This window comes from Aphelocoma coerulescens, chromosome 1A (assembly GCF_041296385.1).
Source record: "Aphelocoma coerulescens isolate FSJ_1873_10779 chromosome 1A, UR_Acoe_1.0, whole genome shotgun sequence".
Taxonomy (NCBI): Eukaryota; Metazoa; Chordata; class Aves; order Passeriformes; family Corvidae; genus Aphelocoma; species Aphelocoma coerulescens.
Window position 1 is genome coordinate 2,756,225 of NC_091014.1, and position 25,401 is coordinate 2,781,625.

The 25,401-nt window shown below is 45.6% G+C and overlaps 1 protein-coding gene across 8 annotated transcripts in view; it reads right to left on the bottom strand.

Moving 5' to 3' along the window:
• EXOC4 (exocyst complex component 4) overlaps nucleotides 1–25,401 on the bottom strand; it is a 292,499-nt gene that overhangs the window by 190,441 nt on the left and 76,657 nt on the right. For all 8 annotated transcript variants that reach the window (XM_069034175.1, XM_069034176.1, XM_069034191.1 and 5 more), the window contains 2 exons: nucleotides 19,124–19,269; nucleotides 16,123–16,211 (listed from right to left, as the gene is read on the bottom strand). In XM_069034175.1, the coding sequence (XP_068890276.1) occupies nucleotides 16,123–16,211; nucleotides 19,124–19,269 (235 nt within the window). The remainder of the gene's footprint in view (nucleotides 1–16,122; nucleotides 16,212–19,123; nucleotides 19,270–25,401) is intronic.

Sequence of the window (25,401 nt, forward strand, 5' to 3'; positions counted from 1 at the left end):
TAAAAGACCCAAACACCATCTATTTGTGGTGTGGGGAAAAGCCAAGATCACAGTCAAGTAGTGAATCCAAGTGTCAGTTCAGGGGTATCTACTGGCAGCACACAACACCTGCAGGTTCCTAATCTATCTCCATGGATTCAGTTATTCCTAAATAGTTCAGGTGCTCCTGGGAGATGGTTCAGGGCACAACCAAAATCATTCCAGACTGAGGCAGGTGCCTGAGTTGCTGCCATCTAAACCATCTCTGCCTTCTGACTCAGTTTGGTGTGAATACAGATAATTTCCTGATGTGTTTTCCTGAATAATCCCTAACAGCAATATCCACTCAATTTAATGTGAAACCCATATTGTGGGAAGAAATCTGGTTCTGCCTAAGGGCACTTTTAGGGAAGAGCAGAACAGATCCCACAGGTACGAAAGGCTTGTGCTCCATGACCTACCAACCCAGCAGTCTTCTCTTCTCCTCCTCTGCTCTAAAATACCCATTTCTTGCCCTAAAGTACCTATTTCATGCCCCAAAATACCTATTTCTTTCCCTAAAATACCAATTTCTTGCCCCAAAACAACCTATTTCTTTGCTGTCTCCACTTCTCCCTTGTGGAAACTTACTAAAAGCATATTTGTGTGTTTTATATAAAACCTGTGAATTAAATAAAAAAGCTGTAACATTACCCTGGATTTTGAGCTAGTTTATGCAGAAAGTGAGGCTGATGCAATTCTGTTTACTGAGGCTCCCCAGTCTCCAAATTCTTTCAATCCAAATTCCCTTTGGGTCCTCAAAAAATTGTGAGACCTCCAGGATATGAAGGTGCTGGAAGTTGCATGAAAGACTTGACCACTCAACACATTCACTCAGGGAAATTCAGAAACTGTCCATGTTTCCTTAAAAGATCAAGCACCCCAACTGGAATAAAGTTACTTTCCCCCAATTTTGAGGGCTCAGCCCAACCTGAACACAAACATCCCAGGCTAAAGAGCTGGTTTGGGATATTTCTGAGACACTGAGGAGAAATGGAAACATTTTAAAGCAAAATAGGTCAGTTAAGGGACTTTGAAAGCCAAATTCCACTTTCAGTGGAGAAACAAAACCTCCAAGTATGCATCCAAACTTTCAGGATTCGTTCACTTTCTCCAAGCAAGGAGCTTCAAAGGCTGGGAAAGAAGTTCTCACCCAGGGACTGGCTGATCAAAAAAGGAAGGAGGGGAAAAAAAGGTGACAGGAAATATCTCTGTCCTGGAATAACTCCTAAAGGAGAGCTGCATTTTGTGCCAGGGCCTGCCCACCCTCCCAGCCAGCAATTCCCAATTCCCAATCTCCCATCCAGCCCTGCCCTCTGGCACTGGGAAGCCATTCCCTGTGTCCTGTCCCTCCAGCCCTTGGCCCCAGTCCCTCTGCAGCTCTCCTGGAGCCCCTTTAGGCCCTGCAAGGGGCTCTCAGCTCTCCCTGGAATTTTCTCTTCTCCAGGCTGAAAAATCTTTGGCAGAAAGGGAGGGAATGAGGGGAACGGGGAAAAGGAGGGAGCTTAGTGATGCCATGAAGATTTTTGCCTTTTCCTTTATACCCCTGTTATACCTTTTTACAACTTCTGTATTCCTAGTGCTTTTTGCCTCCATTCTTGGACTTGTTTGTCAAGCTGAGAGACTCAACATTTTAGAAGCTTCGTAGCCAGGGATCAGTGTGCCCCAGAGCCCAAGGTCCTCTCCAGAACACATTCTGTAAACCAAGATAGAACCATCCAGGGGAAGGCTCCTTGGGGAGGGGGGCTCACTTGAGCCTCTCATTGGGGAATCTTTGATAGATCTGCTAATTAGTAACACCTATAATGATATACCCAATGTTGGGGAGGGGGTCAGAAAGAGAGAGAGACACAGAGAGACTCGGCGGGGTGCATCTCGATGCACATGACCTGGATGTGTGCACCTAAGGATCCTTAAAATAAATCCCAAGGTAAAATCCCTTTTCCCTTTCTAACCGTGTGTGACTCTTGATTTTAAGACCAGGAAAAGGCATCATTAGCAACAAATAAAATAAACAAGACCACATCAGAAAACAGCTTGGAAGCCAAGCAGAGCCCTTTTCTCCAGGTAAATATTTATGATTAAATCCCTGCTCTGCTCTCCACAGGAGCAGCAGCAACTGGACATTGAGTGCTCCATACGTGGCTATTTTCAAATTAAAAAACAAATTCCCTTTCTCTGCAAAAAAGTGAAGTTAAAACACTTCCATCCTCTGGTTTCCTGCAATAAGCACGATCCGAAAGCATTAAGTGGGTTAAATACATTAAATAACTGTAATAATCTGCTCTCAGAGTGCAGAGTAATGGAATCTTGCAGCAAGGGTTGGAATTAACCTGCCTAATTTCCCTGGTATTACATCCACCACATCCATCCCCTCATTCTGCTTCACAACTGCATCATTAACTTCCCATACAGACATTCCAACCTATCACTCCAACTTGCCACTTTTTCATCCAAATGTATTATAATTTGCTTATCCTCTGCCATTTGCATCAACTTCCTATTAAAGCAGAGAGCAAGAGGTTTAAATCTTTTTTTCTACACATTTAATTCAATTGTCTGGCATTACTTTGTTTTAATGACTCAGTGCACAAGGCATGGTTTATGCTTGGCTTGGACTAATTTGGAAGTTCCTACATCCAGTAAGGGGAAAAAAAGACTGGAAAAAAAAGGATAAAACAAAGCATTTTTTGTCCTGGCAATAAGGTATTTATGGTTGTACCCTAACACAACTGATTTTCTACAAGCTGAGAAAGAACTGGCAGATGCATCATCCAACACATCAACCCAACAGGGCTTTGCTCAGAACATTTCCAACAAAACCTCCCAGACCAGTAAAAAAAAAAAAGGAAATCAGCTGGGATTGATGTGGATTTCATTTATTCCAGTGGGAAAAGAGGGAAACTCATTCCTATTCTCCTTCTATGATTTAATTATATGTGATTTTATGGGTTCTCTGCTTGTGCCAGGGGTTGGAACTTGATGATCTTTAACGTCCCTTCCAACCCAAACCTTTCCATGGTTTTATATTTTTCTGTATCTATTAAATACAGAGTTAACAACCAACATTTAAAAAACCCCAACACAATCATTGTGGTTCCCACCTAAAGCTGATTTTGTGTAGCCCTGAGAGATCAGATTCATTTACTAAACCAGGCCAGAAAGGCAGCCTGGGACTAATTTTTAGTAATGAAAAGATGGTAAACCCAGTGTCCCCTGGATAAATTACACTAATTACAATTTAAGATGTTTTTTAAGGTGATGGGGATTGTGGTGTTATAGCATGGAATTAAAAAATGCAAAAGAAATGAAAGAAATTTTCAACTAAAATCTATTTTCTTTGGTCTTGTATTAGAGGGTTCACAGTGCACTATTAAATCAGGAGAACATAATATTCCAATTAACTTGGTTTTAATCACTTCTGGCTGAGGAGAATGTGAATAGTCAGTAAGTAAAAGGGGAAGTGTCAGAAATGGCACCTTGGATGGAGGTTGAAGCTTCATCTACCACACTCCAAATGCTTCAACCTCCCCTTGAGATGTCCCTCAAGGCTTGAAATTCCTTATCTGAGACCATCCTTACCCATGGCAGAGATCCCTCATCCACAGCAAACCCTCAGGAATTTGCTGGCAGTGTGTTAAATCCATCCCAACGAGATCCACACTGTTAATTCCCTTAAACTTTTGTCCAGTGGGGGGGTCTCCCTTGTCCTTTTGCATCTTTGGTCTCTGTGTAAAGCATTCTAAATCAATTCTAACTCGATTTCCCTTTGGGTCTTTCATCCATGGAGTACAAGAGTAAACCCTAAATGTCAATTCCCATTTTTATCAATTCAAACTGTATCATTTTTGGCTGGTACCTTTGATGGTGATTCTTTGAGTGAGCAAAAATCAGTCCTTCCTGACAGATGCTGAAACTACTACAAATCATTTTTTACTGTAACACCAAGTTTTGTATGCAAGGACTCCAGTTTTCCAAAGGAGTCAAAGCAGAGGCACAGAAGGACACAATTCTGAACTCCTTCATCTCCCTTTTTGTAGCATCTTTTAACTGGGAATGGGAATAGGGCATTTGCTCCTCAAACTCGCTGACAAGAGATGCTGTATTTTTCCTGCCCCAAGCAGACTTATCTCTGTATTTCAGATCTTTATCACCACTCAACAGAAGGTAAAATAAAGTTATTCTCCCCTTTCTGCTTTGTAGTTAAAGCACCTGAAACAGGAAAAGCATCTTTTGTCATCCAAAGGTAAAGGCCAAGCTCCAGCGGGCAACTTTTTGTTGAATTCCTAAATTGGATCCTCCAGTTACAAAAGTGGCCATAAAAATAAAGCCTTTAGAGACACAAACACTTTTCAGCTGCAGGAGCTCAGGTGGATCTGAGGTGCACAGGTGGCACAGGAGCATTTCCACACAGCCCAGTGGCTCAGGGTACCCCCACCCCAAAATCCACGTGCCAGCACAAACACAAAGCCCCGTGGTCTGAAGCTGAAGAGTTCACACACACACGTGTGAAGTGGTCAAAAATTCTGGATAAAAAGCACAGGCTCTGCTAAAAGAAATCAAGGAATAATCAGTAAAATCAATTACATAAACTTCTATAAATGAAATGAGTTCTTGAAACAACAAGAAGGATAACGAGCTATAAATATTTGAATAAAACCCACCCCTGGCTTTTCTCTGTAATACTCTGGTCCATATTCCAGAGAGGCTCTGGGAGAATATTCCAGCAGCAAGGCAGGATATAATGACAGAGACAATGGAAAAGCAGAGAGAAGTGCCCAGTTTGGGATTGATGGAATAATGCCAAGCTGGTCCATTGAAACTCCAAGTGAGACCTGAGGTGTTTGTGAGAGGAGCTCACAGGGGCTCCTTGTCACACCTCTGAATAAACATTTGGCTTCTTCACTTATCAAAGAAGCTTCTGTTGAGGCTTTTTTTTTTTCCCCCAGATCCATGAAATACCCAAAGCCCCACCAAACTCCTCAATTAGGGATAAGAGACGTGAATTAAGTGCCAGATATTTACATGGAAATGTATCTTGCAAAGCATCATCTCCTCTTTACACACACGCCCCAGCCATTACCACTAATGATGTTCCAAACATTTCCCTCTTCCAGGGGAACTAATTAGGAAGTAAAGGTTGCAAGGAATTCATTGTAATCCACATTCTAATGTGAAAGTTGCATTTAGAAATATCTAAAGGTTGGTTTAAGTCAGAGAGGGGAATAATGTAAGAAGTTGGTGGTGCTGAATTATTTTTGTTTTCTGCATCGAAATGCTTCACTTACAAATTAACTCTTATGGAAAAATAATAAAGATGGAAACAACGCATGGACAATACAGCCTGTAATTCCAGGATGGGTGAGGTTGGAAGGGATCCCAGGGAATCCCCTGGTCCCACTCCCTGCTCCAGCGGGGCCATCCCAGAGCACAGGGCACAGGGAAGTGTCCCGGTGGCTCTGGAATATCCCCAGCGAGGACACTCCCCCCTCTCTGCTCTCTGCTCAGGGCTCGGGCCCTGCCCAGGGCAGAAGTTCTGCCCCGTGCCCAGGGGGAGCTCCCTGGGATCGGTCCCTGCCCGTCCCTCTGGTGCCACCCCCGGAGCAGAGCCCGCTCCGGCCTTTGGCAGCCTCCCTTTGGACACCGGGACCGGGGGTGAGGCCCCCTCAGCCGTGTCCCCTCCCGGGGCCGAACAGCCCCGGCTCCCTCAGCCTCTCCCGGGCACGGAGATGCTCCAGCCCCTTCAGGTGGCCCTGGCAGTGCTGGGGGAACACTTGGACTCGATGATCTCTGAGGGCTTTTCCAACCTAAACAAGTCTGTGATTCCATTTCCCATCACGGCTCCTGAACTCTTTCAGGTCTTAAGAGTTCTTTAAATTTTGGCTGCTTACGGTTCCAATAACTTGAAGCCAACTCCAGATATATCCTCACATTTCCACGGCAGCTAAAAAGGTACCAACACTGATTTCTGTGCAACCACCCACTGGGCACATCCCTCCTCACCCTGGGGTCAGGCCAAATTGGCTTCTCCCCTTGCTGAGGGCACAGCCCTGAGTGCTATAAAACACTTATTACTGGAATTACAGCTTTCCCACATCATATCAACACACCCCCCACTCTGAAAGGGCCACGTGAGGGAAGAGGCCATTTGAAATCACTTCCACATTCATTAAGCAAACAAAGGAAGTGCCATTTGTTCCATTTGTTCCCACATTCCTCGATGCCATTGAGGTGCAGTGAATGCAGGGCTTAGAGGGAGCTCATCCAATAACTCCTGATGACAATTAAGTCAAACACAACCGCATGATCAGTGCAATTAAAATCCCAAAAGAGGAGCACAGATGTACTCGAGGCCCCCAATCACTTACAGGATTTTTTGATATTATGTAAAAAACCTGCTAGTGAGCAGCAAGGCTTTGGTATTATATTATTAAGTAATTACAATGAGATATGAAAACACTAATGAGATCTGCAGCGAGGATTTGCTGCACCCAACGTTTCGAGGAAAAAGAATCAGTCTGGCTTTCTCCAGCACACTTGGAACAACCTCCTGCAGGCAGCTGCATGACTTTTATGTGGAGAAAACACAAAGAAAAATCTGGTTTCAACAACTTCTCCGCCTTTGTGGTGACTGCAAGGCTCAAAAGACTGGCAAGGGAAGCGGGAAAATTTGGGAAATCGATATCCAGAGCATTAATCTAAATGCAGGCCCTGGTGGGCACATGGATGTGGGGAACTGCAAGCACCACTTGGAACACGGAACACCCTCCCTGCCCTCTTTGCTTTAGGAAACGACACACAAATGTGGCACATTAATGACTATAAAGGCTGACCAGTCTCTGTCTGGTGTGTAATCAAATGAATTCTTGGGGAGAAAGCTTCACATGAGCACTCCTCTCCCAAAATGAGCCAATTAACGTGATCCCAGTCACCAATGGAGACACAAAACCCAAGGACTGTCTGACAGCATCAGACATTTGCTGGAACTCTGAACCTACTGATGAAAAGGGACTCATTGTCATAAGGAAAAAGGGGCCTCATAATTTTAGGAGGAGAGGGGGAGTATTCACAGAAGAGAAGCCGTGTCAGGGCAACAGTCCTGGGACTCCTGAGAAGTCCTAACACTCCAAAATGCTCCAGGAAACGGAGGCAAAAAATGTCTCTCAAAATGTCTCTCATTTTGCCCAAAATCACATTTTCTGGTGACAGCTAACTTGGAGACAATAACCCTTCCAAAGCACCTTCCCTGCTGCTTCAGCCAACCCAGATCCCTCTGGGAGCAGACGGCCAGCCCTGATCACTCGGGGATCCGAAAAACCAGCAAAAGGACGGGCAAAGCCACCACCAAATTTGTAAGGTTCAGAAATAATCTCTAATGCCTGGGACCCCCCAGCCTTTGGAGAAGGATGTGGATTCACCCAGGCCAAGTCCCAAAGGAAGCTGACCACAAGGATCACCCCACGGAGCCTCCGCTCCTCACGCTGTTATTATCCAGCTGGAGAGATACTCAGGGACAGTTTGAGAGGAAGGTTCCATTCTCCCAGTGCTAGGGAGTCCATTCCAAAATTTTCCCATTAATGCATCCCAGTTCACACCTCTCAGGCCAGTGAAAGTGGAATAATCACCAAAAAGGGCTCCTTTAAAGATGGATTCAATGTGCACTTCCAGTCCTTCTATGACTTCAGCGGATGGACCTTTGAACAGAATTTAAATTATGAGGCTGCCATCCCAAACCATCACAGGGAGCCACCCACTCTGGAATGGGCAATTACATTCAAGCTTCAAACAACAACAAAACAACAAAAATCCAGGAGGTGAGAGATTTAAAAACCCATGGACAGGAGGATTCAAAGCTCTGGTGCTTTTATCAGGAAAAAAAAGTCTTCCCTGTGAGGGTGGGCAGGCCCTGGCACAGGGTGCCCAGAGAAGCTGTGGCTGCCCCTGGATCCCTGGCAGTGTCCAAGGCCAGCTTGGACACTGGGGCTTGGAGCAGCCTGGCACAGTGGGAGGTGTCCCTGCCCATGGCAGGGGTTAGGACTGGATGATTTTAAGGTCCCTTCCAACCCAAACCATTCCGTGATTCCATTATTCTCACAGGCATTCCCTTTCTTCATCTCCAGCCTCCATTAAAACACCCTTTTCCCTGCCCATCCCCTCACAATATTACTGGATGCAAAACCTTATGCTAGGAAACTCTCCTCACCTGGAAAACATCCATATTTCTGTCTTCTGATAAGAAAATATTCTCACGCTGTCCATGATGTATTAAACAAAATCTCCAACAGCAATTTATGCACTTGGCCCACAGAGCCCTTGAGAAACCGTCAGCTTTTGTATCTTCAGACCCCTAAATCACATCCCTTCATTGATTAAAGTTACATCTTCATCCTGCAGAAGAGAATCACCTCCTCAGCACACATTTATCTCCTCACAAAAGGCAGGCAATAATGGATATATGAAAGCTGTTGCCTTTTTTTTTGGCAGTAATAGCTGATCTATGATACACAAATGGAAACACAGGAGAGCGACACCTCCGATTCCTATGTGTACAAAATGGATAACAACCAACGTAAAATCAAATGTGTAACATTTTAATCCTTTAATTAGGTAAAAATTACTTTCTCCCCAACAGTTCTTCCTTATTAGGAAAAACCCAAGACATCTACAGATCCTCCAACTGTTATTCCAACTCGAAGCCACAGAAGTCTTTGGAGCATCTGGCGTGTTTTGTGCTCCGTGGCAGCCTCGTTCTCTGTGAATTGAGTGATTTATTACCACCTAACCTCAGCCTCTGATGAGATTATGCTGCCAATTTGTGCCTCCTTTTCGGAGAGAGGGCCCTGGAACCCAGGCTTTGGGCTGAGCGTGGTGAATCTCAATTAAAGGCTGACCTTTACAAGACGAGGGAAACGTTAATTCATGCTCACCTAAACAGCTTTAGCCCTCCTTGACAGCAGAGTTCTCTAAGCCTGCCCACTCCTCCGCCACTATAAAGTTCCATTTCAACATTATTAAGATAAAAACCTCTTGGCTGCGAGGGAGAAACCCCAAATGCTAATCCAGCTGTCTGGGGTGCATTTGTTATGCTCCTTGAAAAACAATGATGTCGCATTTTTAAGGGATTTCAAACACAGATTAGAGGCAGCAGAATGACAGGGCCAGAGATTAAACACTTCTTTACCCCCTGAACAGGTACAAGAGCAGCAGCAGCTCCCTCCACACTCACCCTGGAGGTCTCTGTTGGAATTTGCCATCCCCTGTGATGTGGAATTACTTCCTGGAGAAGTAGCAGCTTGAAAGGTATAAAATTTGCAGAAGAGGCAAGAAAGCAGCTCAGTCCCCACAGATAATTGTGCTGGGCTGTTTTTTTAATTAGGATTATACACTCCATCAAATGGGAGAAAGAAAAGGAATGTTTCAGCAATGTATTTATCAAGGTCTTGCTAAGCAAGCTGGTGAAAACAAAGAAATTTGACTAGCAAAAATCATGGATGTGGGGAAACTTCAATATGAAAAGAATAATGTGATGAAAAATTCAAATATCAGCAAGATTTCAACAGAAAACATAAACAACCATGAGCATCCTAGGACTCCACACTATCTAAAAGGCCAGAAGAAACAAAAGAAAAAAGAATATATATACAATGCCATCACAGCAATTAATCAGTCTAGAAAGAAGGTGGAATCATAGAATATCCTCAGTTGGAAGGGACCCACAAGGATCAGAGTCTAAATATATTGTGTATATATATATATAAAATGAATCTATATTGAATATATATATATAGTATAAATCTCTTCCCAAAAATGTATAAAGGAAATGTATTGCAGTTTTGGCCAGTCTGGTGACTCAAGATCCCAAAAAATCAGGACTGACTGAACAACTTCCCCCAGGTTGAATCCTGACCCAGCTGATCTGCACTCCCATGGATGTTTTAGTCCTCATTTCACAGCCTAACTCTGAGGTGCTGCTCAGCACTAGGGAATTGCAAACCCCAGTTCCCAGGGTGGTTAATTACTGTCATTAGCAATACCAGCAGGGAAGTGTAGGAATCTAAACCTGGGATACCAAAGGCACACAGGAATGTCCGGCCACAACCCCAAACCCAACACAGGAACCACCTAAAATCATTCCTTAAAGGAGTCAAAGCAGTAGCTCTGCATAAATAATGTCCTAAGAAAAGCCAGCACCCAAAAATAGGATTTTGGCTTCAGAGGATTAAAATTTTACAGGAGGCAGTTCCAGCACCATCCACTTAATATCCTGAGGAGCTTTCTTCCATTCTTCCAGGCTGCTGCAGCCCAGTTCCACCAGTGCAGCACTGGATATTCCTCAAGGCACAGCAGATCATGAGGAACCAGACCTGCTCACACCAAACTGGGATTCCTGATCCTGAACACCACAACAAACCCATTTAAAATAAATGCTTTGCTATGGTGCTTAGACAAAAGCACAAATTCCATGGCTCTGTACCTCCAAAAGCCTACTCCTTCTGGAAAAAACTCCAGTAATTGATATAAAACACGGTATTACAGTTCAAAGGCATAAATATTCTCCACCTATTCTGTTTTAATCTGCATAATACAAGATAATTCCATGTTGTCTTTGTAAATTCCCCACAAAGCCCTCAAATGCTTCAGTAATCCAGATTCAAAGCTGGAAAGAAGCTGCAAGTAAGTGCCTTGAAAACCAAGGATTGCTTTGCAACCAAGCAAGTCCCAGCGAGTCCCAGAAAACCTGGGAGTCTCTGCTGAGAACTGTAACAACACAACCCAACCAGTCCTGGCTGGAGCAGCTTCCCAGCAAAATCAGTAGAACTGGGGTATTTGTGGGATATTTTATAAAATAAGGAATGTGCTTTCCTGTATCAATAGGGGAGGGAAGCTTGGCAATAGTGGGAGAGTTGTGAGGATGGAGAATCCAAGCCGGTGACAGAACTCAAAGCTGATGCCAGCATTGATTCTCCATCTCTCTATTTGAGAAGTTCCTCTACAGGAATACACCCCCTTCATGCCCCTATTTTTTGGTTTTCCTTTTCCAAAAGGACCATGTGGCACCTGAGGGGTGTTTGGGCTCTAAGGTGAGAACAGTGCAAGGGGCTAAAGATTAAAGCAAGAGGAGCCTGAGGTCAAGACCGAGGTGGGGAGGCCCTGGAATGGAATTCCCAGAGAAGCTGTGGCTGCCCCTGGATCCCTGGCAGGGTCCAAGGCCAGGCTGGACATTGGGGCTTGGAGCAGCCTGGGATAATGGAAGGTGCCCCTACCCACGGAAATGGGGTTGAAACTGGATGGTCTCTAAGGTCCTTTCCAACCCAAATCCATCCCATGACCATGACGCTCACGGTGCTCACTGGCACCCTGTGACCTGGCAGCAAATACCTCCCTGACACCAAAATTCCTCCTCCTGCCTTACCTTGCTCACAGTCCCTGACACAAAGCAGAGATTTCACAGCCCAAGCCTGACTTTGAACACCTCACATCTCCCTGAGAAGTGACAGGAATGAAATGGGAAATCCGACCCCCCCAAAATGTTCTCCAGGATTAACGGAGATGCCCTGATCCTTTTTCACAGACCCGACTGCTGGCCGAGATCAGCCTTTAATAAGCAGCAGTGAGCACATTTAGACACCTGAAAGGGATCAAAAACATTGTTAAAAAGGAAAAAAACAAACCCACATGGACGGGAAAAGGAGGGCTGACCCCACCCAGCAATGGGAACCTATTGCTGGAGATGAAATGCCAAACGTGCTCTCCCCAACACCAGGAGCTCTTTGCACTGACAAAGCAAAGGGACCCTCCTGCCTCCTTTTTTAGGCATCTCCCTCTGAATTGTTGTAGCTTTAATAACAATCTCCGAGGAAAAATCAAGAAACAAACGATTTTCTTACACATAATCCCCCTTTTGCTGTCAAGGGCCTGACCCCAGTTTGATAATCTCATTTCCTGAGAATCAAAACGCTGGAAATTTAAGCTTCCTAGAGTGTTAATTGTGGCCCTGCTCCATTGCTAATCAAAAAATTGGATGTTTTGCATGAAAATGCTGCTCTAATTAATTCTCAGTCATAAAGCAGCCTGGTTTTAATAACCCCTCCTTGATTGGGCAGCCTTTGAAGAGGCCGTGCCGCTAATCCGCTACACCGGGACAAACACAGGCCGAGGAAATCAGGGATGGCTTTCCAAGGGCTGGGAGAGCTGCTTGCATTAGAGCTGGCAAACCCCAGCAAAGCCCTGCTCTTCCCTCCCCCCCAGCCCTGCCCAAGCTCAGAGCCAACTGCGATCCTGCACATCACGAGGAGACAAAAGCGGTGGTGTGACAGGAAATTCAGGATATCACATCAGCTCCCCCTCCTCAGCTGATTTTTCCGCTGGTTTATTCCCCATCATTCCTTAAGGAATATTTTTAACCAGCACAGGCCACTTTCCACAACGTCTCCTTTAACCAGACACGAATCCCATTCCCTCTCCCCCTCCCCACCACCTCTGACTGACAACACATTATCATACACATCTCGGAGAGGTGCTGAACCGCATTTTCATTATCCCAAATGTCAGGATTGGTTTCTGTCACTGCTGAGCACAGCTGGCTCCCTCCGGCAGCCCTTCGGTGAATCCAAATGGAACACGGCACCTACAAATAACTGCATTTTCCCTGGCCCTGGCCTTACATCGTGCCCTTGTCAGATCAGATCCCCTTCGCCTCTGCTGCTGTTTCTTGGCGTCACAATCTTAATTAGCAGAGTTTCTCGTTGATTTTCTTTAATTACTTAAAACCTTATGGTAAGGAATTTTTCAGGCTTGGGTGGAGAAGAGAGGAGCAGCAGAGTGGTGAGTGACACAAACCCACTCCACGAATTTAAATTTGTATCAGAGGGGTGTTCAGGACTTTCCATTTATCACCTGGCAAGCAAAAAAAAGTCTGTGGAGTTTCCAAAAATTATCCACTATAATTTATTGTGTCGTTATAGCAGAGCTTTGTTTTATTGCCACGTTTGCCATCCTTTGCCAGAGATGAGCAACCTGGAAAGTTCCTGGAATCCCAGAGTAGTTTGGGTTGGAAGGGACCTTAAAGCTCATCCCATTCCACCCCCTGCCATGGGCAGGGACACCTCCCACTGTCCCAGGCTGCTCCCAGCCCCAATGTCCAGCCTGGCCTTGGACACTGCCAGGGATCCAGGGGCAGCCACAGCTGCTCTGGGAATTCCATCCCAGCCCCTCCCCACCCTCCCAGCCAGCAATTCCCAATTCCCAATCTCCCATCCAGCCCTGCCCTCTGGCACTGGGAAGCCATTCCCTGGCTCCTGGCCCTCCAGCCCTTGGCCCCAGTCCCTCTGCAGCTCTCCTGGAGCCCCTTTAGGCCCTGCAAGGGGCTCTCAGCTCTCCCTGGATCCTTCTCCTCTCCAGGTGAGCACCCCCAGCTCTCCCCAGACTGTACCAGTCCAGAGGGAAATATTTCACTTATGTACCTGCCCCCACCTTTTTTTTAATGCCAGCTGTCAGAGAACTCGTGTGTCCAACTTCAAGGGAAAAACACATGGCCAAAGTCTTTCTCCTGCAATTTCAGTGGAATAAGACAGAAGAATTCCAGCTCTCAATCACTTGCAGCAGATCCCTTTCTCCCACTGAGGGATAATGTGAGCCTCGTGCTCTGCACTATTTCAGTCCAAATCAAAGGGGTTAATGACAAAGCATCGCTCTGATCTTCACACGTTTTTAAGGCTATTTAAATTAAATTCTTATTTCAAAAAGTTAGCGTGAGCCAAACTTTTGTAAATTCCTTTCTTTTCATGCATATGTTTCTTTGAAGATCTTTTCAGGAAAAAAGATTCCCTAACAAGTCACCCTCCCCCTGCTGCCACTGAAAAATCATCCCTGTGGATAAGGCTGTTGGGAACAGAAATTGTGCAGCGTTCACAGAAGACAGAGTGTCACATGCCTGCTTTCCACGAACCTGATTGAACAATTAAATTGTATTTCTCTTTAAAAGGGATAAAAAAAAATTATATATATATATATATAAAAAAAAAAATCCAAATGCAGATCTTGCTGTGGTCTGGGATTTGGGAAGATTAATGAGCTACCTAAAAGGGAGCAGCAGCTCATAATAGAGACAGAGGTTACTGCATTTTTAACGTGAAGTTCAAAGGGAAACTTTTCTTGATGGTTCAACTGCAAAGAACCTCAGCGAAGTCATCTCATCTATTGTCCCCACTGACTGCCCACACCGACTTTTTGTCACCTATTGCATCACATCCAGGCTCTTCCAATTGAGCTGCAAAGGGCAGCAGGACCATGGCCCTCTCCACACTAATTCCTGTGTTCTGTCCTTTACTTCTTTGTCAGCTCCTGGGCTTTGTTCTTCCCCATCCCGTGGGGAATGAGCAGCCTGAGCAGCTCCCAATGTCCTCCTCATCCCAAATGCTCCGCCAAGATTTGTCCTGTATCCACATGGAATCACTCTTCCATGAAATCTGGCTCCAAACGAGCTCCAAACCCAGCACAGGAGCTCCTTAAAACCCTCAGTTGTAACAGCAATAACCACAAAAATCCCCAAATCTCAGCCACGAGGTACCTGGAGCAGGACACGGATATGGAGAGAGTCAATTCTGTTCTCTGCTTGTTTTTAAAGCCACAGGGACATCTGGGAATGATAGAAGGCAACAGGACTCATCCCAAAGGGACAGGAAATTCTGGAGCAAGTGCTGCAGGCTCCCTGATGGCCCCACAAAGCTCAAAGTTCTCAACAGCTGCAAAATTCTTGGCTTTGAGCCCACATTTGTCCCAGTTTGTAACAAAGAGCTCATAACTGTGGAGAAGTAACTACTTAAATCCTCCTGGAATAAAACCTGGTAATGGGGTGGAACAGCTTAACAACATCCCACTGACCCCAGTGACTTCTCTCAGCCAGTCCTGGGTGTGTGACACTTCTGAAGGTGAGAACCTGAATGCCAAAAGGCAGAGAGCTGTGAGCTCAACACCTCCCAAGTGTGTGTAGAAGGTGAGATCCCAATTTAGCTGACAGGTACCTCCACTTCCCCTCATTCCCACACGCTGTGGGATCAGGGTGTGGGCAGCTGTCACCCTCAGCACGTCAGGAGCTCAGGTTCTTCCTTCTCAGTCCATCCAAAAAGGTCTCAGAACTCAGCACAGAACCATTACACCCCTGATCATCCATGCTGAGATCACCCCTGGGGTCACCCAAGTGAATCAGTCTGTCACAAGGACAATCTCTGTCTCTCAAGGCTTTTTTTCACACCCTTGTGGATTTGTCACTGAAAACAGGTTATGGGAAGAGGAGGGGAAAACGAAGTCATACAAAAGTTCTCTTGCAAATGATAAAACATTCTCAATTAAAAGCCAGCTGAAAATTATAATGGACAAGAGCTCCAGGAGAAATTCTACCCTTGGTCATCGCTGTAATACTGAAGAGCATAAATTATTTTCTTGCTATGATTAGCCCGGGAAGAAACTGGAATAGATGGTACAAAAGAATTTAATCCTGCTGGACATGATCAGGACAGTCTTAGGATATTCCCTGGATTCTGCTGCCAAACCAAACCACTGGATCACTCAGGAAAAACAGGTGAAATGATGGCATGCTTGGAGCAGGAAACACTTCCCTGGGCACACACAGCACTTGCCATGGGCAATATAAATCAGCAAGAGCAGCCCAAGTTCCCAAATTCACAATCTGCAAACACTCTGCAACTCTTCAAATGTACAAAACACAACAAATTGGTCACTTCAGTCCATCCAGCTTCAAATTTGAGCTGCCTGAGCTCAACTCCCAAAGCAGTGCAGGGTAAGTATCACAGTAAGGAAATAAATTGCAGATAAATATCCAAGGTTACTCCAGTATCCAAACCCCGTGCTCAAGGTGAGGCTGTCTGTATTTCACCCATTGTTTTAAGAACGTTTTTTAAGACCTTGACCTCCAGCTGAAAATGCTGAGAGAATGAAGACAAAACCTTCACAACCTCATAATAAACAAGAGCTTAAAACCTGGAGAGGTTTAGAGCAGAGATCAATACCTGACAGAGGCTGGACAGGATATTCCAGCTCCTGCAGAAGGGAATTACCCAATGACCACAGGATCCCTTTCCATACCTTGCAGCTCCCCACTCCTGCTGTACAGCTCCCTCCTCTGCTCCCGCAGGTAGGCACTCATGCTGATGGCATGGGATGAGGATTCAAACCTGGAATTCAAAGGAATTAAATAAATCCAGCCCTGGAAGCATCCTTCCTGTGAGCACCACTCAGCTCTAAGCAATATAAAATGAAAATGTATTATTCTCCTGGAAGTTAGACACCAGTCTAATGGTACAGCTTTAATAGTCCACAATCCAAATATTTTTCCAACTATTTCTGCCCCATCAACAGGATTTTTGCCTCTTATAGCAGAAGGCCCCAGACTGGGCTCTGATCTGACACCTCAGTGACTCAGGACAGCTCAAAGTCCCTGTGACCACAAGTGTCCCATGGCCAAGGGCCTCGTGCCCAACCTGCCTGAGCTCAGTGCTGGGAACATTCTCCATGGCTGCTGCTCCAGGCAGGCACTTCCCAAAAAACACCCAGTCCTGGGAGTGCCTGGATGGGCTCTGGGGACCAGGGAGAAGGGAGCTCGTGGTGGGGACAAGGCACCTTCAAACAGCCTCAGTGGACACCAGACTTGGAAAGGAAACTTCTGCCACAAGAAGACCTCAAGATGTTGATGATTTGCTGTAATGCCCCTCACTCCCTCCCCAATCCCACAGCTAAGGAGATGGAATCAGCCTCAGAGGGACACTGGGAGCATGAGTATCGCGCCACAGACAAGGGGAAAGCATTCCACAGCTTTCCTGGGCACCAGTGTTGAGGTTATTACTATTAATGAGGCTTTTCTGCCTTAATTTGGACTGGGAGTGTTGGTGTTATTGCAACTGAACTAATAACGATTTATCAAAATACAACAAACCCTTCAGACTTTAATTAAATGAGCTGTAAATTCTTGGCTCTGTGTTCACCATGTGCTCCCTTCTGGCCCCAGTGAGACAGTGAGTGCAGCATTATCCCACAGGTCTTTCCAGGCACCAAACCCACATCTCATCCCTTCTTTTCCACAACCATCCCGTTTTTTTCCCCTACTTCCCTTCCTCTGCCACCTCCTTGAGCTGCTTTTCCCCACATTCCTATTCCCACTTCACTCCTCTCCCCTTGTAGCTCCTTTCCCAACACTGATGCTCCCACAAAGCTTTCAAAATATTTTTGTTTTATTTAGAATTGCACAGAATTACAGCCAAGTCTGGGACTGATTTATTGGGTGTTCAACATTTGTTTGCACAATTCACTGCTGTCCTATTTCCCGATTTCCATCTTGGAAATCTGAGCTGGCAACCTGAGCATGCCCTTGGCTACCTTTGGCAAGAGAAGAAAACCAGGTTTATGGTGGCATGAATTATCCAAATTCCCAAATTACCCTTCAACTGAAGCTTCCTTTTTCAAGCTAACATTGCAACTAAATAAATATTTTTAATTTGTTTTTTTGTTATACCCACTTTAAAGATAAGGAAATAAGGGTTCAAAGTGTCTTCTGAATACCAGCTACTGACTTCCAGAGAGCAGGACACAACTGAGGAGTTCTCAGAAATATTTAATATTAATTAAATGAGCTCACAGCTACCACAGGACACAGTACCAACACCTGCATCCCCCTGTGAGCAAAACACGAGGTGGAGCCCTGCCCTAAGAGACTCCTGAGGAATTAAATGCAGATATTGTGGTGACAAGAGGAAAGCTCCTCTGATTTGGCCAGAGCTAATGGAAAGGCAGGGAAAAGAGCCTGGCACGGAAAGCACTGAAGATGGGAAGGGAGACAAGAATAACACTCCATCAAACACGTACAAACCTCAGTGGGCTGAGAAATTCCATTTCAAGGGAGATTTCTATAGATATGGTGACAGCTGACAGCAGCCAGATAACCAAATAAGAGATCCCAGTAAGTGCTGCTGTCACTGCGGTGACGGCACCGCTCAGTGACAGCACCAGGAGTGCTGAGAGATGCTGCTCCCACCTTCCTGGAAACAATTACAGCCACCTCCTCTCTGCTGACAAACTCTCCCCAGCCTCACTCTGCTCCAGGTAAACCAGAGCATCCTCATTCCTCAAACTTAAAATCCCAAATTTAGTCCTCAAACCCCAAACTTGGGTCCTTGTACACCCGGGAACAGATACGGGATGAGCAGCCCTGTTTTGCTCCAATCTGCAGTTCGGAATGAATTCAAAGTGTGGGTCTCAGCCCAAAACAGCCATGGGAGAGTTAAAGAAAAGGATGGGGGGTAATAATCAGAGACAGAGGAAGGAGGCAACACAACCTCTAATAACAGGAGGTGACAGGAGAGCTCATCCTGGGAGAGCCAAGGCGGTGTGGAAGACCTGGATTTCTAACTGGGATCTCAGGTAGTGTCAGAGGACATCCACTGGGAGCACCTCTGCCAAAACAGCACTTTTTGCTCCTCCCCAAAATCCTCAAGAGGCCCAAGAGAATGGCCAGCACAGGTAGGCAGTGGGAGAAAAGAAAATTCCAGCACAGCTCCCCCAAATCCAGGTGTGAATCTCCTCTCCCACCAGCGCGGCTCAGCAACTCCTCGCTCCTGCACGAATTTGCTCTCCCAAATCCTTCCCTTGGCCACCCAGCCTCTCTCATCCTCTCTCTTACATTCTCCTCCCAACCACTTAATTCTTTGCAGCCTGACCGTTGAATTAAAGGAGTTAGTGACAGGATTAAGTGCTTAGTCCATGCAGTAATTACACAGTTATCTTAATTCCCTTTGTCCAGTGCCCTTTATCGCTCCCTCTAACAGCTCCTGAATTTACCATGGACAAAGAGAGGCATAATGGATCACTCCATGCTCTGCAGCAACTCCTGTAATGGGATTCCCAGTCCTGGAATGAGCCCTGGGAAGAGCTCAGCTCTAAAACTTAGCACTGAATCCGTAACAGATCTTCAGCTCCGGGCATTAAATCCCCATCCCAGAACTTCCACACCTCTCACACTGTGAAACTGCGATTACCAGCAGCACTTGAGGGACCAAAGGCAGCTTAGGTACAGCTTAAAAACCCCAGCACTTACTTAAAGAGAGGGTTTTTGGGTCTCTGGGGTTTCTTCTTGGCAAAGAAGGCGGCGAATTCACGGCCAGAGCTGGCGTAGCTGAGTTGGGCTGAGGGCTCCGAGGCCGTGCGCGTGTTCTTCATGTCCAGGTACTCGGTCAGCAGCATCTGAAGGAAGGAAGGAAGGAAGGAAGGAAGAGAGCTCAGCAGCTGGGGTAAAGCAGCATTAGCATGTCCCTGGAAGGCCTGAGACTTTGAGGTTCTTTGTATGGAAAACTGGTAAAACTCACAAAAATTCTAATTGTCAGAAAAGCGGCTTTATTTTCAAAAAATGGGCTCCTGAGGACTGGCTCTAATTAGGTAAAAGCTTCTTTTATATTCCTCAGAATCCCTGAATGGTTTGGATTGGGAGGAATCTTCAAGATCATCCAGTCCCACCCCTTGCTACGAGCACCAGACCAGGTTGCTCCAAGCCCTGTCCAACCTGGCCTTGGACACTTCCAGGGATGGGGTTTTTGACCAACTCAATCTGCTCCAAGCCCCTGATGGTCCCAAAAGGAACTTGCAAAAACTTCCCTGCGGTGATTCCATCCATGGCAGCCACGGGGAGTGGGTGGCTGAGCTTTGTACACTGATTATAAACATAATTAATGCTCCTAAAAACATAAAGGTTTGCAATAGTGAGCTGTGCAGTTAAAATACCTCGGTTTATAAATGCATTTATGTGCTTGAATACTTCCTACATATTTATATGGAGAAATAGGAAACATCCATGCATGTGCTGGGGGTCATTTATGATGGAAAATACCCTGGGAAAGCTGCAAAAATTGTCCTTTAATAGCTCCCAACCCAACCAGGCTTCTTTCATCACTGAAAATATGAATTCCCACAGCTGCCAGTGGAGCTTAGGATTGATTTTCCAATCCCAAATCACTCACTGAGGGGCTGGGGGGTCCCTTTGTGACATGAGGGTCCCCCCTGTGAAACCCTTGCAGCCCAATGTTTGATGCTATTTAAGGTGAAGAAGTAAAACCAGACTCCAAGTGATTCCATTTTCATTTCCTTGTGTCTGAAGATGAAAAGAAAGCCCTCAAAAATGAACTTTTGTCAGCGTATTCCAAAAGTCACTGTTTATTTCCAGGAATTTTTCCGTACTCCGAGGCTGTTGGGAATGTGCTCCATGTGAATAATTAGCCAGTCAAAGCCCATCAAAGAGAGCTGGATGTAATGAAAAGAATCCATCACGCCTGTGCTGCCTAAGTTGAAACAAATGACACAGGAATAAATAGCCAGGCAAATGGAATCATGCCCCTCATTAGAAACAACTTGGGATGGCTTGGAAAAAAAAATATTAATACAAACACACAGAAAATCTGATTCTGAAACCGTCTCAATTAAAACTTTACCTGAGCACAGGCTTTGAAAATTCGTGTTTATTGGTAAAAATAATCACTGTGCTAATTTTTGACACTAATTTACCAAACCCGTTTGTATTCACCTACTTGCGTTTCATCTTCTCCACTTCAATTAACAACCCGAAAATCATCACAAAAATCTAATTAAACCCTCAAACTTAATCAATTGAAAAAAAGAAAAGAAAAACATTAAGCAATTTGTTCTCCCATTATGGATGAAACCTATTTATGATGGATTCTGTGATTCTGGTGTCACTTTATATCCAGGAGTAGGGAATATGAAGTGTGAAATCCAGGACTACAACAAGCCAAGAGAGGGTTGGGTTGGGAGCAGAATGAATGATCCCTGTGGGTAACAGGTGAAACAGAGAACCAGGAGCTGGGTTTGATCTAAGATATTCAGGAAATTGCAATAGATGGGGAAAAATGAGAGAAAAGTGTTAGTTTATTGTTACTTTTCTTTATTAAACTATTTCCTAGATGGGCACGGGAGGATGGTTGGATACAAGGCTCTGAAAAAGAAGCTGTAAAAGCTGATTTTGATAATTATCCACAAAATTCATCGAACTGCAGAATGGTTTGGATTGGGAGGGACCTTAAAGCCCATCCAGGGCCACCCCTGCCATAGGCAGGGACACCTCCCACTGTCCCAGGCTGCTCCAAGCTCTGTCCACCATGGCCTGGGACACTTCCAGGGATGTGGATACTTCTAAGAAGATGAAAACAGGGAAACAGGAATTGGGAATTCATTTTTCAGTTAAAAAATTCAAGCATAGGAGAAACTGGGCCAGGCAGATCAAAGCTCTTTCTGCTCCAGTGCCCTGAATTCAACAGTTCCACAAATTCTTCAGGATGAAGTAATTAACTGGAAACGGGGCTGAGCAGTGACAGGACACAGCCAAGGGGACAGGAGAGATCTCCAGAGAAAGGCTCCAGGGAGAGCTGAGAGCCCCTTGCAGGGCCTAAAGGGGCTCCAGGAGAGCTGCAGAGGGACTGGGGCCAAGGGCTGGAGGGCCAGGAGCCAGGGAATGGCTTCCCAGTGCCAGAGGGCAGGGCTGGATGGGAGACTGGGAATTGGGAATTGCTGGCTGGGAGGGTGGGGAGGGGCTGGAATGGAATTCCCAGAGCAGCTGTGGCTACTCCTGGATCCCTGGCAGTGTCCAAGGCCAGGCTGGACATTGGGGCTGGGAGCAGCCTGGGATAGTGGAGGGTGTCCCTGCCCATGGGATTGGAACTGGATGGGCTTTAAGGTCCCTTCCAAAACCATTCCATGATTCAACACAGCACATCTGGCTTAGAGCTGCAGCACAAAGATTCAAACCCTTCTAATTTTTCAGCAATATTAACACATGGGCCAGGCTGAAAATCCTGGCAGCACTTTGCCTCCAAAAACAGCCTCAAGTTGTCCTTTCTCACTGGACTGAGAGATTCCTGGGGTTCCCCCAGTGTCACTGGCCTCAATTTATTCCCTGGCTCTGGACAGCCCCAGTTTTCCACTTGTTCTGCTCTCATCGTCCTCGTGGAGGATTTTAATAAATCTCCTATTTCAGTGGTAGAAGTTGTGCTCTGGCCCTGTACTTATTAAAAACCACAGCAAGACAGAACCTGAAAATCCACTTTAAAGGCAAGAAAAACCCAGATATTAAAAATAACCACTTAAAAGGCAAGAAAAACCAGGCCCTTCCTGCCTGTGTAAGCGAAAGGAGCTTTCCCGAAGCAGCCAAGTAAGGGATTTCCTGCTTTGGTCCCCCAACACCTGATTAGGAGTTGCTAAGGCATCAATCAAAAACCTCGTTAGACATTAATCACGTGGCTGCACAGCAAGATTTATGAGGGACTGTGAAGTTTGCAGCATCCCATTCATCTGGAACAAGGACTTGGACTTTGTGCTCCGTGACTAAATCCTGCCATCCGTGGGCTGTGTTTACATCCCTCAGACAAATAAAGCTGTCCATAAAGCAGGAGAACAAAGCACCCTGTATCCAGCTGCTCTTTGGGAATGAAAATTAATAGAAAGTGTTTTATGAAAAAAGCCATTTTTGTGGATTTGGAGGTGTAATTAAATTCTCTGATTCCAAAAGGTCGTGGCAGTGTGTGTGGCCTGTCTGTCACGCTGAGCTGCTGACGCTCACTCTGCTCTGTCCTTCTGAGCTGCAACCCTGGGGCAAAGACAAATCTGCTCCTGTGACACTCCAGGTCCACATTTTCCTTCCTTGGCTGAGCCCCAGGACAAGCTGGGTAAGTTTTTATGTCTTATCGTGTCCAAGATTGACCTGAACAAATTATGGGCAGTAAAACACACCTGGGTGACAGCTGAATGAATTCATTTTTTGTACCTTTTGTGAGGTTTTCGAAGGGCTGAGCTCTGAATCAATTCTATTCCCTAAATTAAAAGCTGTAATTGGTATTTCACACCCTCACAGACTCCAAATTCAGATGGAAGCTGCAGTGTGGACACTCTGCTCCATCACCAAACCAGTCTCAAACTCCACACCACGAACCCTGATTTTCATCATCCTTCCTATACTTGGGGGGGGTCCAGAAAATCCATGGAAAACCAACACCACACCACGAATTTTTCAAGGGTGAATGAGAAGCCCAGGTAATTACTGGCCTCTCCACTTGATATTGATCAGGGATAATATCACAGAACAGATGATAGAAGATTCTGTTAAAAAAGAATTAAGGGGGAATAATGGAATTCATGTCCAGCAACACGGATTTCCAGAAGATGGAAAAGTCCTGCTTAAAGTATTCTTATGATGGTGACAAATTCAGCTTTAAATAAACAGAAAGAGAGAAAGATTTCTGTTCACCAAGGACGTGACAAAAGCCAAAACACCAAATGTCAACAAAGAAATCCAGGCAGGTGCAGGACAATGTTCAAGTAGAAATGAGAAAATCACTGACACTGAATTTTACAAGCTCCCAGAAATCTCAATGCCTCTTTTTGTCCTCTGTACTCCAAGAGAAATACCAGATTATACCAGCCTCCTTTACTTTTGTTGGATGGAAACCTCATTTTCAGTCTAAATTCAACCCATCTTCATTTTTAAAACAACAGACACTGGAAGCTGAATCAATGGAAGCACATGAAAGTGGTTTTTCCCAGAGAAGCTGTGGCTGCCCCTGGATCCCTGGAAGTGTCCAGCCAGGCTGGATGGGACTTGGAGCAACCTGGGACAGTGGAAGGTGTCCCTGGGGTTGGAACTGGATGATCTTTAAGGTCCTTTCCAACCCAAACCATTCCATGATTCTTTCAGTGTGGCTGCAGCAAACCCTTTCCAGATTGAACTTTTCCTGGCTCACATTTCTATGGAAAATGACTACAGGAGGTTTATAAATTATAATGTTTGAGGAGAAAATGTTAAGTAGTAAAGCGAACACAGAAAATCACATCTCTTGTTAATGCTTTTTATTGCTATTTTCAGTCATATAATCAATGTACTGTAAGGATTTCAGTGTCAGCAGAGGAAAATTTCTACTTCTACAGAAAGAAAAGGAAGTCTTGATCTATGGGATTGTTGTGTAAAGTTGACTCTGGAAAATTTGGGGATATTAAAGATAATGGGTATTAATTAGTTCACTGGAAGTGGTCGTAAAAAGCAGAGCTCTGGTCTCACATCCAGAATTCCAAATCAAACCCTGGCATGATGAACCAAGAAATCAGGGGAAAAGGGGTGGAAGGTGCACAAGAGCAGCCTGGAAATTATTAAAAGGCTGGAAAAACAGGAATTCCAGCAACAACAGCCTTGTTAGCTGAGAGAAGAGCAGGCTCAGGGGTGACTGGAGCAGCCAGCACAGGACAGAGGGCAGAGAGCTGAGGAAGCCTCTTCCCTGAGGAATTATTGTTACAAATCCAAAGGCTGGAATGTTGAACAGGCTGTGATGAAGGGTCAGGCACAAACTTCCAGAGCAACAGCAACCAGGGATAGCCAAGGTTACAATTTGCTGTCTGGCACTGACTCCTCTTTCCCCCAGTCGGACTGGAGGCCTTCCTAAAGCACAGGCCCTCTGTCAAATGGGAATTAATTCCAGGAAATCCCATGGCTTGTCTTATACAGAGGTCAGGTGAGAAGATCACAAGAGCTCTGTGTCAGCTGGGGATCTTCACAAAGCTGCTGCACCCCTCACAGAATGATTTGGGGTTGGAAGGGACCTTAAAGCTCATCCAGTGCCACCCCTGCCATGGGCAGGGACACCTTCCACTATCCCAGGCTGCTCTAACCTGGCCTTGGACACTTCCAGAGATCCAGGGACAGCCACAGCTCCTCTAGGAATTCCATTCCAGGGTCTTCCCATCCTCCCAGCCAGCAATTCCTTCCCGATATCCCATCTAACCCTGCCCTCCTTCAGCTCAAAGCCACCCAGTGCCAGCTCTGAGGCTCCTGCACGGAGGGACCATCACCCCTGGAACTCAGAGCCTTTTGGGACCATTTCCAGTTGACAGAAGAAATGAACCCAGCTGCTGGTAAGGTCTGTGTTTGGGGAATGGCTTTGTGCCAGTGGGAACTTCTCAGCCAGGCCTGTCTTTGGCACTCACTGGCAATGAATCTCCAAGTGAGGGCTCTGAGGGAAGTGTAGGAGGGAAAACCCCACAGAAATGACCCTCAGGGTATCTGAGGAGATGTCTCTGGCATTTTGGTGTCAGCACCAGCCCCTGACAGCAAGATTTATTTTCAGTTTAATGCTTTGGTACCCTGGACAGGGGCAGAAACACTCTGGGCTCCTCCTGAGCTGTGCCAACCTCTGAGAAAGCCTTGGAATTACATTTTAGCTGGACCAAGAGGGAGGAATCCGCAGCTGGGGACAGCAAAGCAGAAGAGAGATTCCTAATGGGATTTCAATGAGGAAAGCTGGTTAAAAACACAACAGCAGATTCAAA